The sequence below is a fragment of the Palaemon carinicauda genome, chromosome 2, assembly GCF_036898095.1.
Source record: "Palaemon carinicauda isolate YSFRI2023 chromosome 2, ASM3689809v2, whole genome shotgun sequence".
Taxonomy (NCBI): domain Eukaryota; kingdom Metazoa; phylum Arthropoda; class Malacostraca; order Decapoda; family Palaemonidae; genus Palaemon; species Palaemon carinicauda.
The window spans coordinates 98,282,206-98,298,330 of NC_090726.1; the positions used below are offsets into that span (position 1 = coordinate 98,282,206).

A 16,125-nucleotide genomic window follows, 5' to 3' on the forward strand; every position below is an offset into this window, starting at 1 on the left:
AACAACTCCCTCAACCATTTCTCTTACTGGGAGATATGAATGGTAGACATCCTTTGTGGGGTGATGTTTTGGCAAACAGAAGGGGCAATATTATCTCATCAATTGTGGAGAATGAGGATGTGGGACTCCTTAATACAGGAGAGCCCACGCACTTCCATGTTCAGACAGGTACCTTGTCATGCATTGACCTTTCAATTGCAAGCTCTAACTGCCTTCTTGATTTTGATTGGAGGACATTAGATGATTGGCATACTAGTGATCTTGCACCAATCATTATAAACACCAACAAGGGTCCGCCTTTACAAAGATCGCCACGATGGAATCTTGACAAGGCAGACTGGGTTAAGTTTTGTGAGCTAAGTGAAATTGAAGGGAGTGCAGAACAGTTTGAAAGTACAGTATTGATGATGCCATAGACCTACTGAATGGAACTCTCCATACAGCAGGAATCAATTCGATTCCCAAAACCACAGGACTATTCAAAAGACGACCAGTCCCGTGGTGGTCTTCAGAATTAACAGCCTTGCACAGAGCCACCAGAAAATCTCTGATTGCGTAGACACCGTACGGATGAAAATTTGATAACGTACAAAAAGTGTAGAGCACAGTTCCGTCGTGCCATGAAAGAAGCTAGACGCCAATCTTGGGTGGCTTTTGTTTCCTCCATTAATAGTAGAACACCACCATCTTCTGTATGGTGGAAAGTAAAAAAGATTGCAGGCAAATTCACCTCAAACACACCACCAGTGTTGAAAGTGAATGGTCAGTATGTGACTGAAGGAATTGAAGTTAGCAATGCCCTGGCTGACCATTTTTCAAATGTATCGTGCAAGAGTGTATCAGCTCCCGGTCACCAGTACAGGAGCATTGAAGAAAAGAAAATCTTAAATTTTGCAACAGGAAGGGAAGAGTCATATAATTCTCCTTTCACTGAAAGAGAATATGATTCGGCACTTTCCACTTGTAACGATACAGCCCCTTGACCCGATGTAATTCCATGTGCAATGATTAAACATGTACATTTTAATACAAAGTTATTTATTTTAAGCATTATTAATAGAATATGGCATGATCATAGTTATCCAAGTGTTTGGGAACTAGCCATTATTTTAGCCTTTTTAAAACCCGGTAAGGACAAGTTTTTAGCACCAAACTACCGACTTATTGCATTGACATCTTGTTTATGTAAAATCATGGAGAAGATGGTCAATGCAAGACTGATGTGGCACCTTGAAAAGAAGGGTATTTTATCACCGACTCAATGTGGATTCAGAAAAATGCACTCAACAACTGATGTGTTGATAAGACTTGAGTCCTCTATTTGTGAAGCATTCGCTTCCAAACAGCACCATGTGACAGTCTTTTTTGACCTTGAAAAGGCATATGATACCACTTGGAGATATGGTATACTTAAAACAATTCATGAATTGGGATTGAGAGGACAGCTGCCAATATTTATTCAGAAATTTCTTTCAAATAGAGTTTTTCAAGTGAGATTGGGGGAGGCTCTATCAGAGAGTAAGTGTCAGGAAGAAGGAGTTCCTCAGGGGAGTGTGCTGAGTGTAACCCTTTTTGCACTAGCAATTAATGGGATGTTCTCTCAACATTGTTTGTGGATGATCTCTCAATATCATTTGCTGGAGCTAGAATGGCAATGGATGAGAGAAAAATACAACTCTCAATTGACAAAATTATCCAGTGGGCCGATAGGAATGGATTTAAGTTCTCGACAAGTAAAACTACTATTGTCCATTTTTGTCGTATCTGGGGAGTACATCCAGACCCGGATATATATATTAAAGGTCAACGGATACCATGTGCAAGTGAAGCTAAATTTTTAGGTTTGATATTTGATTGTAGGCTTACGTGGGTTTCTCACTTAAAAGCGTTAAAAGCTAAATGTCTCGAAGCTCTGAATATTTTAAAAGTATTGTCCCATACATCATGGGAGGCAGACCGCAATACTATTTTGAAATTATACAAGGCCTTGATTTTTTCCAAAATCAGTTACGGATGTGAAATATACTCCTCAGCCACCCCAAGCCGGTTAAAGATATTAGATTCAATATATCATGGTGGTATTAGATTGTCCACAGGAGCGTTTAAAACCTCACCTATCCCAAGTCTCCTTGTTGATGCTGGAGAGTTACCTCTAGATCTTTACCAAATTTCTGCTATTATTCAGTATTGGTTTAGATTGCAAAGACTCCCTAATTTTTTAGCCTTTCAGACTGCAAGCCATGTAAGTCACTCAACATACTTTGAGTTGCACCCAAAATCTCCTCAACCTTGTGGGTTTCGGGTGAAACAATTTTTAAACAGTCTTGATATAATTAGAATTAAGGTGCTTCCATTTAAGTTATCATCAACGCCTCCATGGAAATTACCAGAGATATATTTTTGTAAATATTTTATTGGAGTTAAGAAGAATATGACTGACTTAGAATCCAGGTCTCTTTTTATGGAACATGTTGCAGAACATAGGGGATCGACTTTTATATAAATTGATGGCTCCAAATCTGATGCTGGCTTTGGATTTGGAGTACATAGTAATGGTTTTAATTGTAGAGGCGCACTTCCTCTAACAGCTTCAATTTTTACTGCCGGACTGCATGGCATACTAACCGCTGTTGAGAAAATAGCGTTGGAAAAGGAGGATGATTTTACCATTTTTAGTGATGCAAGGAGTGTCCTTCAAGCTTTAGAAGTTTTTAATTCTAGTAACCCTCAAGTTTTAAAGATTTTAGAATGGCTTTTTATTATTGGAAGAAGAGGTGTAATGGTTCGATTTTGTTGGGTTCCAGCACATGTAGGTGTGTGTGGGAATGAGAAGACAGATTCATTGGCAAAGAATGCAGCATCAGAGTTGGTGCCAAGAAGGTATCCCATTCCCTGTAATGACTTCCTACCTAACATCAAGAAATTGCTTTGCAATAAATGGCAACAGCACTGGGATACTCTAGATGGGAATAAAATGAGAGCGGTAACAAATGTCATATCTTCTTGGAGGTATAACATGATGCCCCGAAAATGGGAGACGTCTCTTTGTCGTCTCCGTATTGGTCACACTCGGTTGACACACGAGTTTCTGCTGATTGACCAACACCAACCATATTGTGACGACTGTTTGGTACCTCTAACAGTGAGGCATTTGTTGATTGAATGCCCCCAATTATAATAACTTAAGGAATAGATATTTATTTGAGGCTCGAGGTGAGGGTGGCAGGTTCATCCTTGCCAAGATTCTTGGACATGATGTGTCCTACTGTACAAGTGGAATTTTTAGATTCATTTCAGAAGCAGGTCTTCTGAAATCTATTTAACTTTTACAGTGACATTAAACTTATGGTTTTAATTGAATATTCTTTTATTTTTATATATATATATATATATATATATATATATATATATACATACAGTGGTACCTCTACATACGAATTTAATCGGTCCCACAACCGACTTCGGATGTAGAAAATGTTCGGATGTCGAAATGAATTTTCCCATAAGAATACATTGAAATAGGATTGATCTGTGGTTGAGCCCAAAAACCTATGATAACTTCTTAATAAACTACTACACATAATTTCCCATGAGAATAATGCACACTAAATTAGATAATAGACATGTAAAAAAAAAGAATTATCAAAAAAGGATAAATGAGAAACGGGTTTTTAGCGTCACTTTACCTTAAAAACTCCAGCGCAGGTGTTGTTGATCTTGCTACGCAGAGAGGAGATGGTCGGGCGGCGAGGAGGTAGAGAGGTTAACTATGATAAGCGTACACTACCGTAACTTATTCTAACTTACACTAAGTGAACTTTAACATAACTTAGCTTATTTTTTTTTTTTTTTATTATATATTTTTTTTACATTTTCTTTTTTTCTTTTTGATGATTAATTTTAATCACTTTCACTCTCTACACTTGAAATTAATTGAATTTTTTTTCTCTTCACTCTTTGCTGTTTTCTTTGAACCACTTCCTTCCTCTTCCTCACCAGTCCGCTTCGTAGTTTTTTTAAAGAAGCTATCGATAGAAAGTTGCTTGGTACAGCTTTTCAGAATGTTTCGAAAATAAGTTAGGGAAACATCATCAAACTGCGCAACTACACGACAAACCTGCAATTTCTTTGGATGGTATTTGTCGATGAAGTCAACCACGTCTTGATATTTTCATAACACCTCTTTTATTTGCGCCGAACCTATTGCAAGTTCACTCATGCTTTTCAATAATTCCTTGCTTTACTTCTAAAGAAAGCATTCCCTTATTCCTTTTCTCACCACTACCACTACCACTTGCGAAACTAAGCCTTTTATGACCCATGATTTACGTAAAATACCTTAAAAGGATGAACGTTAAAAATCACGATTAAAACACAGTTAATAGCAGAACGCACAGGGCACAACCACACGAAGCCGAGAGAACAGAGGAATGTCCCAAGCCACGCTAATTGAGGGTCCCTCCGAGGTTGAAGTGCTGCCTTCTATCGGCGGAAATAATAAACACATCAGGCGCTATGAGCACCGACTACGCGTACGAGTATTGTTTACTTCGGGTGTCGAAAAAAAAATTCGGGTGTAGAGTAGAAAAGTGTTCGAATTGTACTTCGCGTGTCGGAAAATTCGGATACAACCGGTACGACGAAAATTGCTTACTTCGTGTGTCGAAATAAAATTCGGGTGTAGAGTCAAAAATTTGCTCGAATTTTACTTCGGATGTTGGAAAATTCGGATGTATATATATATATATATATATATATATATATATGTTTATATATATATATATATATATATATATATATATATATATATATATATACGTATCTATATAAATATAGAGAGAGAAAGAGACTAAATGATATCGGCGTCAATGATCTTAGATGTCAGGTTGCCTGAAAACTTTAAATTAATCAATCTCACTACAGAGTCTTTAACATTACAGTCTATGTTTGAGATCATAATAACAAACAGCAGTGCAGCTAATACCGTACCCTGTGGCACGCCAGATATTACCTGAGCTTCATCTGATTTCTCGTCATTTGCAACCACTATATGTTTTCTGTTTTTTAGAAATTCTTTTATCCATTTCCCTATCTTTCCCTTAATATTATGCTTTCTCATTTTTTTCTCTAATATATTATGGTCTAACTTGTCAGAGGCTTTTGCAAAATCTAGATATACCACATCTGTCTATTTCATTTATCATATTTTTATATGTTTTCATAGTGTGCTATCAGTTGGGTTTGTGTACTTTTTCCGGGCACAAAACCGTGTTGACTTATATTAAACAAATTATTTTTAACCAAATAATTCATTATTTTCTTTTTATTACCCTTTCATACACTTTCGTAATATGTGATGTTAGACTAACTGGTCTATAATTGCTTGCCTCTAGTCTTGATCCACTTTTGAAAATAGGGGTTATATAAGCTAATTTATGTTTAACATATATCTCGCTCATATCTACACTTTGTCTTAGCAGTATTGCAAGTGGCTTCGCAATAGTGTGTGCATTTTTTATTTTTAACAAAATCGCTGGAACTCCATCTGGCCCGGCCGCTGATCCGTTTTCAATTTCGCTTATAGCCTGCACAATATCTGCTTTATTAATATCTATATCCGTTAGATATTCACTATTTTCTTCTCTCGTTTCTGTTTCATTATTCTCATTCCCAATTCTTGGCGTGAATTCACTCTTATATTTTTCTGCTAATATGTTGCATATTTCCTTTTTTTTATTCGTTAACCGTCCTTCCATTTTTAGAGGGCTTATTTCTAATCTCCCTTTATTCATCTTTATTGTATAGAAGTAAAGTACTTTGGGGTTTTTCTTGATATTTTGAAGTGTCCTTTCTTCTAAGTCCCTTTTTTCATTTTCTTTCGACCGTATAATCTTTTTTTCTGCATTTTCTATCTTACTTTTTTATATCCATCATTTTCCATACATTTTTTTCTTTTGCAAAATTTTTCTTCCACTTTCTGATTTTCTGAAATCAGATCCTTGTGTTTCTTGGTATGCATGTCTGATGTTTATTTTTTTTTTTTTTTCGGTACATATTTTTCAACAATTTTCTCCAGTATTTTGTATAATATATCCGTATTTACCTGTATATTATCACTTACAATACATTTTTCCAGTCTTTGTTCAATTCTTTATTTATTTCTGACCATTTTATATTCTTACCATAGAAATTATATTTTCCATACCCTTCCCATCGTTTTGTGCTTTGTTTTTCTCTGCGTTCACTTGCCTTGGAATGGACTATTAATTCTATGACATTGTGGTCTGAAATTCCTGTGTTATACACTATTATTTCTTTAACATAATTCTCCTCATTCACAAATGCTAAATCTAGGACATTGTCCTTTCTTGTAGAAATGTGGTTTATTTGTCGCTTACTTTGTTCTAATAGCATATCTTGAAGCTTTTCAAACTGTCTCTTATCTTCTGCGCTACTATTACTCTCTTTTTTATATGTATATATACAACCACTTTCTTCTATCCGTTCTTTCCAATCCATGAGAGGAAAGTTAAAATCTCCGGATAGGAGTATATTCCAGTCTTTATGGTTTCTACATATATCATCTATTTTTTCTATTATTAGTATTTGGGGGTCTGTAGGCCACAATATTCACTAATTTTTCATATTCAAATTCTACCGCAATCAATTCACATTCTGTGTTGCTGTATTTTTCACAGACTTTTCCTTGATTTATGTCTCTTCCATATATTGCGGTTCCCCCTTGATTCCTATTTGTTCTGTCTGATCTATATGTTTGGTAACCCTTTATCTGGTCGTCACTTCCAGTCTCTTGGGAATACCATGTTTCACTTATATTTAACATATCTATTTTTTCAATTTGGGTTAGTTCTTCTAAGAACTCTATTTTCCTTTTAGAGTCACTCGTGACTGAAGCCTGTGCATTCAACAATATTATGGTTTGTGTTTCATCCCCATTGTTTAATATTGGTAATTACATGGATTCTCCCATGCTTCCTTCCTGTTCTGATATGATGTTCTTTTCTTCATATCCAGGAATTCTGCCATTAAAAAATCCAACTTTTCTATCATATTTGCTCTTTCGCCTTCATATTTATTTTTGTGTGTAAACCTGCAATTATCCCTATATCTGCACCAACCCCTGGCATTTTAGATGCATTTTTTGTAGTTGGGCTCTAATTGTGCATATTCGGGTTGAGAGGCATCATACCTTGGGGCCTTTTGTGCATAGCACAGTATATACTCGGCTTGCTTTTTTGTTTCTTTTTTGTTTCATTTTTCTTTTCTGTTTGCTGAGTTTTCTGACTTTCATTCATGGTTGCAGGGTGCATATATCGACATTTTTTGTTGAATTTGCATCCTTTTCCTTCTTTCAGGTTTTTGCTTATTTTTGGATGGAGATCTGCATTCGTCTCCATATCCGTCTAAATATGCACATTTACCACATATTTCATAATTATGGCATATCTTTGGATGCTTGTAGTAGCATCTTTTGCCAAATCTGTAATTCCCCCTTTTCAGTGAACTGCAGACTATATCTTTTTTTTTTTTTTTTTCTTGTTCTTGCTCTTCCCTAAAAGTATGTAGGTCCAGGTAGAGTCTCTTGGGTCTACTGTATTATTTGCTTCCATAGGATATTCTATTTCTACGTATGTATGTTGTTGAATCGCATCATATGTTGTATCAATGATATCCTCTGCATCCTTACACATATCCTGTTCATTTTTCTCTTCTTCTTCTTCTTCTTCTTCATCTTAAACTAATTGCAGATTCAGTCTCAACTTAATTATATTTTCTATCCATATTAAGCATGTTGAGCAAAATACCTTTGTGTCTAACTAGCAAATGGGTGGTTAACCCTTGCTTAAAATCTAAAGGCTCGTCTTTCAGCTTCGCCGAAATACCCCTAAAATTAGTTTCAGGTTTGTATCGTTAGAAAAATACAAATTACTTCCAAATTTGTCATTTTGCACAAAGTTTATTTCTTGGAATGATAATGTAATTAAATTTTTATGCAATACACTTTGTTTTGCTTTTCCCAGGTTAAAATAAGTTTATTGCACACACTTCAAGGTGTTTCTTTTTTAATTTTAGGATTGAGGAAGGGACCTACGGTGTTGTGTACAGAGCAAGAGAGAAGGCAACCAATCAAATTGTGGCATTAAAGAGACTGAAGATGGAAAAAGAAAAAGAAGGTTTTCCAATTACTTCATTGCGTGAAGTCAACACCCTACTTAAAGTAAATATTTTATTTCTGTAGTTTTCGTTATAATTATATTTCCTACTATAGGCCCGCCATCGATAATCCGGCAATGGATAATCCGGAACCTTCTTTATTTTAGTAATAATTATGGGGACTGATCAAAATGACATAATAACAATAACATTTTTGACATTTGAATCATTGAGGCTTTAAGACTGACAGATTGTCAATTAGGCTATTGTTTTTCTGGCCTCAAATGAACAAAACGAAAAGAAGTCATAAATGTTTAGGGGTATGTACTGTCTTGATGTAATAGTGGCTGATGCAATACTGCATTGCATAATATCAAGATAAGAATAGCAATAAACTAGTGTCACTAGCACGAAGCATAAAATCAACAGTAAACAATTTAAACAATGTAGCCTTAAAAGAATTAGCTAAGAGTAACTTGATTATTGTTGTAAAAAGGACCTACAAATCACAGGTGGTAGAACTAGATTACATAGCTAAAGCTAGAAAGGTAGCATAACACATTTCCCACTAATGCAAGAAGATCTCTCTCTCTCTCTCTCTCTCTCTCTCTCTCTCTCTCTCTCTCTCTCTCTCTCTCTCTCTCTCTCTCTCGTTTATATTCAACTCTTATTTTCTTTCAAGTCTTGACTATATTTTTAAGTTATCCTAGTCATAAGTGTCATTCATTTAAACTGGCTGTAATTCTTCTCAACTGGTTTAGTTACATTCAGGCAGTGATTCATGCAAACACATTCATCATAGTAATGTAGGCCTTTCTCATATTCCCACCAGCTAAAGTTGATTGTTGCCATTTTCTAAACATTCTTATTGTATTTCAAAAGTAGTGTGTGTGTTCAGCAGTGATAAAGCATATCAGTTATATCATGAATTTTTTCATACCTTATAATAACAATAGCTATTTATAGAATGAATTAATTTTAATCATTTCTTTTTATACCATACTGTAAGATTATATATTGCCTTTTCTACAACTTTATTGTTTTAGTTAAAACAACTGCAAAATTATATTTCAGCAAAAAAATTTCACAGTTTGATACCCTTGACAATGAGGTATTTATGATAGCGCCAAAAAGAAATAGATATCTGTTTGAGGCTTGAGGTGAAGATAGCAGGTTCATCCATGCCATGATTCCTGGTCAGGATGTGTTGTACTATGCCATTTTTAAATATTTAACTTAGCCGGTGAATATATAGCTGCAACTCTGTTGCTCGACAGACAAACTGTACAGAAAAAACTCGCCAGCGATCGCTATACAGGTTGCGGGTGTGCCCAACAGCGCCATCTGTCGACCAGATACCAAGCTCTATGTAAACAAAGACTCAATTTTCTCTCTGTCGACGTGTCGACAAGACGTACTTTACTCGCTGTTGCTAAACTGGAGTTTTTCACATCATATTGGTGAAGTACTATAATCTGGTTTTGAGCTTTCGCAGTGCAGGTGTTTTATCTTCATCTAAAATCTTGAACTCGTTTTGGATAGATTTATTTTTTTGGTGACAAAGAAAGTAGGGACTTTCTTTGACTTTTAAATGGCCGACCCTTCCCTTAGACGGAAGTGTGTTTAGGCTTGTAGTAATTATCTTATCACGTTATAAGTTAATTATAGATTTTCCTCTTCGATTAACTTTCCATTTATAATAAACATAAAAATAAATTTTAATGTTTTGTTTATATGCGACCTTTCCTGAGAGTAGGCGGTCCTAACTTGGAAACCGAAGTTAATCAACGTTGAGCCCTTTATATCGTAAATAGCTTTTAAAGAGCTAAGGATTTAAAACTTTTTAAATGAAATATTTTATGAAAGAATTTCTTTGAATAGTCTTCGTACTGTTTTCAAAGATGAACTAACGTTTAGTTTATTTATGCTACGCAGTTGTTGACGTTCAGGACGTTCAACATGCGCTCTATCGTTACGATAGAGAGAGAGTGTATCACGGTTTCACTTTGCAGAAAGAGTAAATCGATTCTGACGTTTTGTTCATTCTTTCTAAGCTTAAATGTTTTAAATTCTATTTTAAAGGAACTTTTTAATTGAAAAACCTTTCAGTTTTTTCCTTTGGTCAAATAACATGTTTTTTTGACGAAATGTAATGGGGCTCTTCTCTTAGGTGCGAAATCAAGAGAGAAAGAGAGAGAGAGATAGAGACGGAGGGAGAGAGAGGAGAGAAAACGTTCCGTTCAAGCGGGTAACGTTGTTCTCGAGTTGCTCTCGTCCCTAGTCTCGGTACGGGGAGAAAGGATAAAACGTTTTTAGTTTTTATTCTCGTCCCCAGGCTATGTGCGGTTAGAGATTGAAAACGTAGTTTTGAAGGAACTAGTGTTTAGTCTCTTCCCCAGCCACTGAATTTTTTTTTTTATCTTAAAATATGTTTTCTGTTTTTTGCTGGTATTAATGAGCTTGCATTATACGTCTGATTTCGCAATTACTACCTTCTGATGAGGGTAGAATTGCGTGCTTCAGGTAGAAATCAGTAAAAGTTCGATTTCAGTGAAATAAGTGCAAAACAGAAAATCGAAGTGATAAAGTGATATTGCGCTAAGTGTTACAGTGTTGCGTCCGAGGGTTCGTCTGTTCGTGCCTGTCGTTCACCTAGTCCGGGACCACTTGCAAGCTCCCAAACCCAGGGGAGAAGTAATGTCGAACGACTTATGGGTTCGAGAGGCCTTGATCAACGAACAGACGTTTCCCTCTATGGTATCGGGTGTATCTTACCAAGATCTCCCCTACCATAAGACGAGAGAGACGTTTTTTCTCCTCGTCATCCGAAGGCTTTTCGCATAAGAAACCTGTCACAAGGTTTCGAAGCCCTTAAGCGAAAGTCAGTCCTTTCAGGACAGGTCCAGCGTCCTGGTTACAGCCATTAGGACAGCTCTGACCCTATGCAGTCATCGGATAACTGCTCGCCGCCTAACAAAAGCGTAACACAGACTCCGAGAGTCTTTTTTGTTGGCAAAGTGTTGCGGTCACAGACGTTACCCTCGTCTCTTACCAAAACCATTTCCGTTGATCCTTAATGGGTTGTACGGCAAGACATGCAGAATATGCTTGCCTCCCTTATGGAAGACTATTCTGCCGATTAGTCCGTTGAGTCTAGCCGTTTATCTCATCGATATCCTGGCTTTCAGCCAACCTAACGTTCCTTTGTGCTTCCTGTTGACGTTGGCGTAGCTAAGTCACGTCAGTCAGGTTGTTTAGAACCACACTCGATGCGGTCTCGTGTGGATTTTCAGCCGCATTTGGACGTTAGGCCACTTGCTGATGCTCCTGTTGACGTTCAAGACGTTCGCTAACAATCGGAGTTGACTTGTTTTGACGCTGTGCGTCAACCTCCGCATTCTAGAGTTGTTTTGACTGCTCAGTCTAGGCAGTCAAAGCAGTCTCGAGTGGACGCTGTGCGTCCTTACGCACCTGTTGTGGTTGACAGTTCAGTTGTTGACAGTTCACAGACTGTCAAGCAGTTACATGACGTTGCGTCCTGGTCCGCTACTAATGCACCAGTGAGTGTGGACTCTGCTTGTAAAGCATTGCCACCACGGTAGGTCTCTCCCTTGCTTGAGACTCAGCTTTTATCGGACAAGGTTCCTGTAGATGAGGAAGTTGCTGTTCCCCCTCCTACTGATATTCCCTTGAGGACTCTGTCAGATAGAGAGGAGCCTAAAGCTGCTTAGCCCTCTATGGACTTTAATTAAATCATGATGATTTTTTTAAGGATCTTTGTTCGGATCTTTTTGTAACTGCTGCTCCTCGTTCGCCTAAACGTCAGAGCTTACACTAGGCCTAGCTACTTCGAAGCCGTTGTTTATAAGCTAGTGCTCTCTCGCTCTCCTAAAGAGCTTTACATTTGCTAGGCGACTGGTTTTTCACCAGGAGGAGTTTGGGGGATACAGCCTTTGCTTTCCCTTCTTTTAAACTGGCTTATAGAGCGAGAGTCTGATATGACACGAGAGTAGTTCTCGGCTTGGGAGTTCATGCCTCTGCCCAGATAGACTTCTCAAATCTCGTAGACTCTCCCTGGCGCCTGGCCAGGAGACGCTCCAAGCTTTTTACAGGTCAACTTCACAGCTGTTTTCGAGCCTTTGAAGTTTTGCTGTACAATTATGTCATGCATAAACAAGGCTTTCAGGGATGGAAAGCGGTACCCGCCTCAGTCGCTAACCCCGTCTGTTGCCGCACCTGCTCCCGTAGACCCTAAATGGGCTTTGCTGCAAGACATGCAGTCCAAGCTTGCGTCCTTGATAGAGGACTTTAATGCGGAGAAGGTTGCTGCCGAACCTTCTGGCCAACAACCTTCCGACCGGTCGGTTGTGCGTCCTGTTGACGCTGAGGTAACCTTCTCGCGTCTGCCAGTTGAGGTGGTTCATCCACCGATGCGACCCAGTGTGGGTTGCCAGCCGCACGTTGACGTTAAGCGACGCTCGGAGGTGGTTGTTGACGTTCAGGACGTTCAACAACCAGCAGAGGTGACTTGTTTTGACGCAATGCGTCAACCTCAGCAACCCGGTATGGTGTTGACTGCACAACCCAGACGGTCTAGACAGTCTCGGGTGGACGCTGTGCTTCCTCGCGCACCCATGGTTGTTGACAGTTCACAGACTGTGCAGCAGTTCCATGATGTTGCGTCCGGCTCCGTCACGCATGCACCAGTGCGACCGGACTCAGCGAGCCAGACGTTGCCCACTCCGTTGCCGTTTCCTCATCAGTTTTCGGATGAGGAACTTTCTGATGAGGACGTTGCTGAACAACAAGACGATCAGCCCCCAGAATAGATCAAGCCCTGCTCTTCATCCAGAAGATGCTGAAGAAGGAACGCTGCTCAGTCAGGCTGTGGATGAGTCTGGTAGGGACGCTGTCATCCGTGGAACAATTTGTGTCACTAGGAAGACTACACCTCCGTCCTCTTCAATACCATCTAGCTTTTCACTGGAAAAAGGACAAGACGCTAGAAGCGGTCTCGATCCCGATTTCCGAAAAGATAAAGTCTTGTCTGACTTGGTGGAAGGACAATATCAACCTAAGAGAGGGTCTTCCCCTGGCTGTTCAGACTCCCAACCACGTTCTCTTCTCGGACGCATCGGACGTGGGCTGGGGCGCGACACTAGATGGTCGGGAATGCTCAGGACTGTGGAACTCGAGTCAGAGGAGCATGCATATCAACTGCAAGGAGCTGTTGGCAGTACATCTGGCCTTGAAAAGCTTCAAGTCTCCCCTTCGAGGCAAAGTGGTGGAAGTAAACTCAGACAACACCACGGCCTTGGCGTACATCTCCAAACAAGGAGGTACCCACTCACTGACGTTGTACGAGATCGCAAGGGACCTGCTCATCTGGTCAAAAGGTCAAGACATCTCCCTAGTAACGAGGTTCATCCTAGGCAACTTGAATGTCATAGCAGATTGTCTCAGTCGGAAAGGGCAAGTAATTCCAACAGAATGGACCCTCCACAAGGATGTGTGCAAGAGACTTTGGGCCACTTGGGGCCAACCAACCATAGATCTCTTTGCAACCTCGCTGACCAAGAGGCTTCCAATCTATTGCTCCCCAGTCCCGGACCCAGCAGCTATACATATAGATGCCTTCCTCCTAGATTGGTCACATCTGGATCTCTACGCATTCCCACCGTTCAAAATTGTCAACAAGGTACTGCAGAAGTTCGCCTCTCACGAAGGGACAAGGTTGACGTTAGTTGCTCCCCTCTGGCCCGCGAGAGAATGGTTCACCGAGGTACTTCGATGGCTAGTAGACGTTCCCAGAAGTCTTCCTCTAAGGGTGGACCTTCTACGTCAGCCTCACGTAAAGAAGGTACACCAAAGCCTCCTCGCTCTTCGTCTGACTGCCTTCAGACTATCGAAAGACTCTCGAGAGCTAGAGGCTTTTCGAAGGAGGCAGCCAGTGCGATTGCTAGAGCAAGGAGAGCATCCACCATTAGAGTCTATCAATCGAAGTGGGAAGTCTTCCGAGACTGGTGCAAGTCAGTCTCTGTATCCTCGACCAGTACCTCTGTAGCTCAAATAGCTGATTTTTTCTTATACCTGAGAAAAGGACGATCCCTTTCAGCTCTCACTATCAAGGGCTACAGAAGCATGTTGGCATCGGTCTTCCGGCATAGAGGCTTAGATCTTTCCAACAATAAAGATCTTCAAGACCTCCTTAAGTCTTTTGAGACCACCAAGGAGCGTCGTTTGGCTACCCCTGGTTGGAATTTAGACGTGGTACTAAGATTCCTCATGTCAGACAGGTTTGAGCCGCTACAATCAGCCTCCCTGAAAGATCTCACTCTAAAGACACTTTTCCTGGTATGCTTAGCCTCAGCTAAAAGAGTCAGTGAGATTCATGCCTTCAGCAAGAACATCGGATTTTCGTCAGAAAAAGCCACATGTTCGCTACAACTTGGTTTTCTAGCCAAAAATGAGCTGCCTTCTCGGCCTTGGCCTAAATCTTTCGATATTCCCAGCTTATCGGAGATTGTAGGCAATGAACTAGAAAGAGTCTTATGCCCTGTGAGAGCTCTTAAGTTCTATTTAAAGCGTACTAAACCTTTACGAGGCCAATCTGAAGCTTTATGGTGTTCAGTTAAGAAACCATCTTTGCCTATGTCAAAGAATGCTTTATCATACTTTATCAGATTGTTAATACGAGAAGCTCATTCACATCTGAGTGAGGAAGACCAAGCTTTGCTTAAGGTGAAGACGCATGAAGTTAGAGCTGTTGCAACTTCCGTGGCCTTTAAGCAAAATAGATCTCTGCGAAGTATAATGGACGCAACCTATTGGAGAAGCAAGTCAGTGTTCGCGTCTTTTTATCTAAAGGATGTCCAGTCTCTTTACGAGGACTGATACACACTGGGACCATTCGTAGCAGCGAGTGCAGTAGTGGGTGAGGGCTCAACCACTACAATTCCCTAATTCCATACCCTTTTAATCTTTCTCTTGAAATGTTTTTAATGTTGTTTTTATGGGTTGTCCGGAAGGCTAAGAAGCCTTTCGCATCCTGGTTGATTTGGCGGGTGGTCAAAGTCATTTCTTGAGAGCGCCTAGATTAGGGGTTTGATGAGGTCCTGTTGTATGGGTTGCAACCCTTGATACTTCAGCTCCTAGGGGTCGATCAGCATCCTAAGAGGATCGCGAGGCTCCGTAAGGAAGACGTACTTAAAAGGCAGAGTAATCGTTCAAGTCGACTTCCTTACCAGGTACCTATTTATTTTGTTTTTGTTATTTTGATAACTCCTAAAATGAAATAAAAAACTCTTAGCTCATAAAATGTAAACATATATTACTGGTCTCTACCCACCATCCTGGGTGTGAATCAGCTATATATTCACCGGCTAAGTTAAATATTTAAAAATGATATTTTAATTATAAAATAAATTTTTGAATATACTTACCCGGTGAATATATAAATTAAATGACCCTCCCTTCCTCCCCAATAGAGACGCAGTGGGACGAGGAGAAAATTGAGTCTTTGTTTACATAGAGCTTGGTATCTGGTCGACAGATGGCGCTGTTGGGCACACCCGCAACCTGTATAGCGATCGCTGGCGAGTTTTTTCTGTACAGTTTGTCTGTCGAGCAACAGAGTTGCAGCTATATATTCACCGGGTAAGTATATTCAAAAATTTATTTTATAATTAAAATATCATATTTTTAGATTTCTTTTTGAAGCATGCCTTCTGAAAGCTATTTGAATTTTATAAGAACATCTTCAATTTTATGGTTGTAAATTGAATACTCTCTTTATTCTTAATAACAAACTATCGGCTTCAAAGGCCTTCAATGCCAGGATGCCACAGAATTCTAAATCAATCAATCAATCAATCAGGGTATTAGATCCCCTTCATAGAATGTATACCTCCTCTGACCAGGAATTGGATCCAACCATATTTTATGAAAGGA

At 39.3% G+C, this 16,125-nt stretch overlaps 1 protein-coding gene across 4 annotated transcripts in view; it reads left to right on the plus strand.

Annotated features, from left to right (window-relative positions):
- Pitslre (cyclin dependent kinase 11B pitslre) overlaps positions 1-16,125 on the plus strand; it is a 769,596-nt gene that overhangs the window by 591,199 nt on the left and 162,272 nt on the right. For all 4 annotated transcript variants that reach the window (XM_068357118.1, XM_068357131.1, XM_068357124.1 and 1 more), the window contains one exon: positions 8,095-8,239. In XM_068357118.1, coding sequence (XP_068213219.1) covers positions 8,095-8,239 — 145 coding nt within the window. The remainder of the gene's footprint in view (positions 1-8,094; positions 8,240-16,125) is intronic.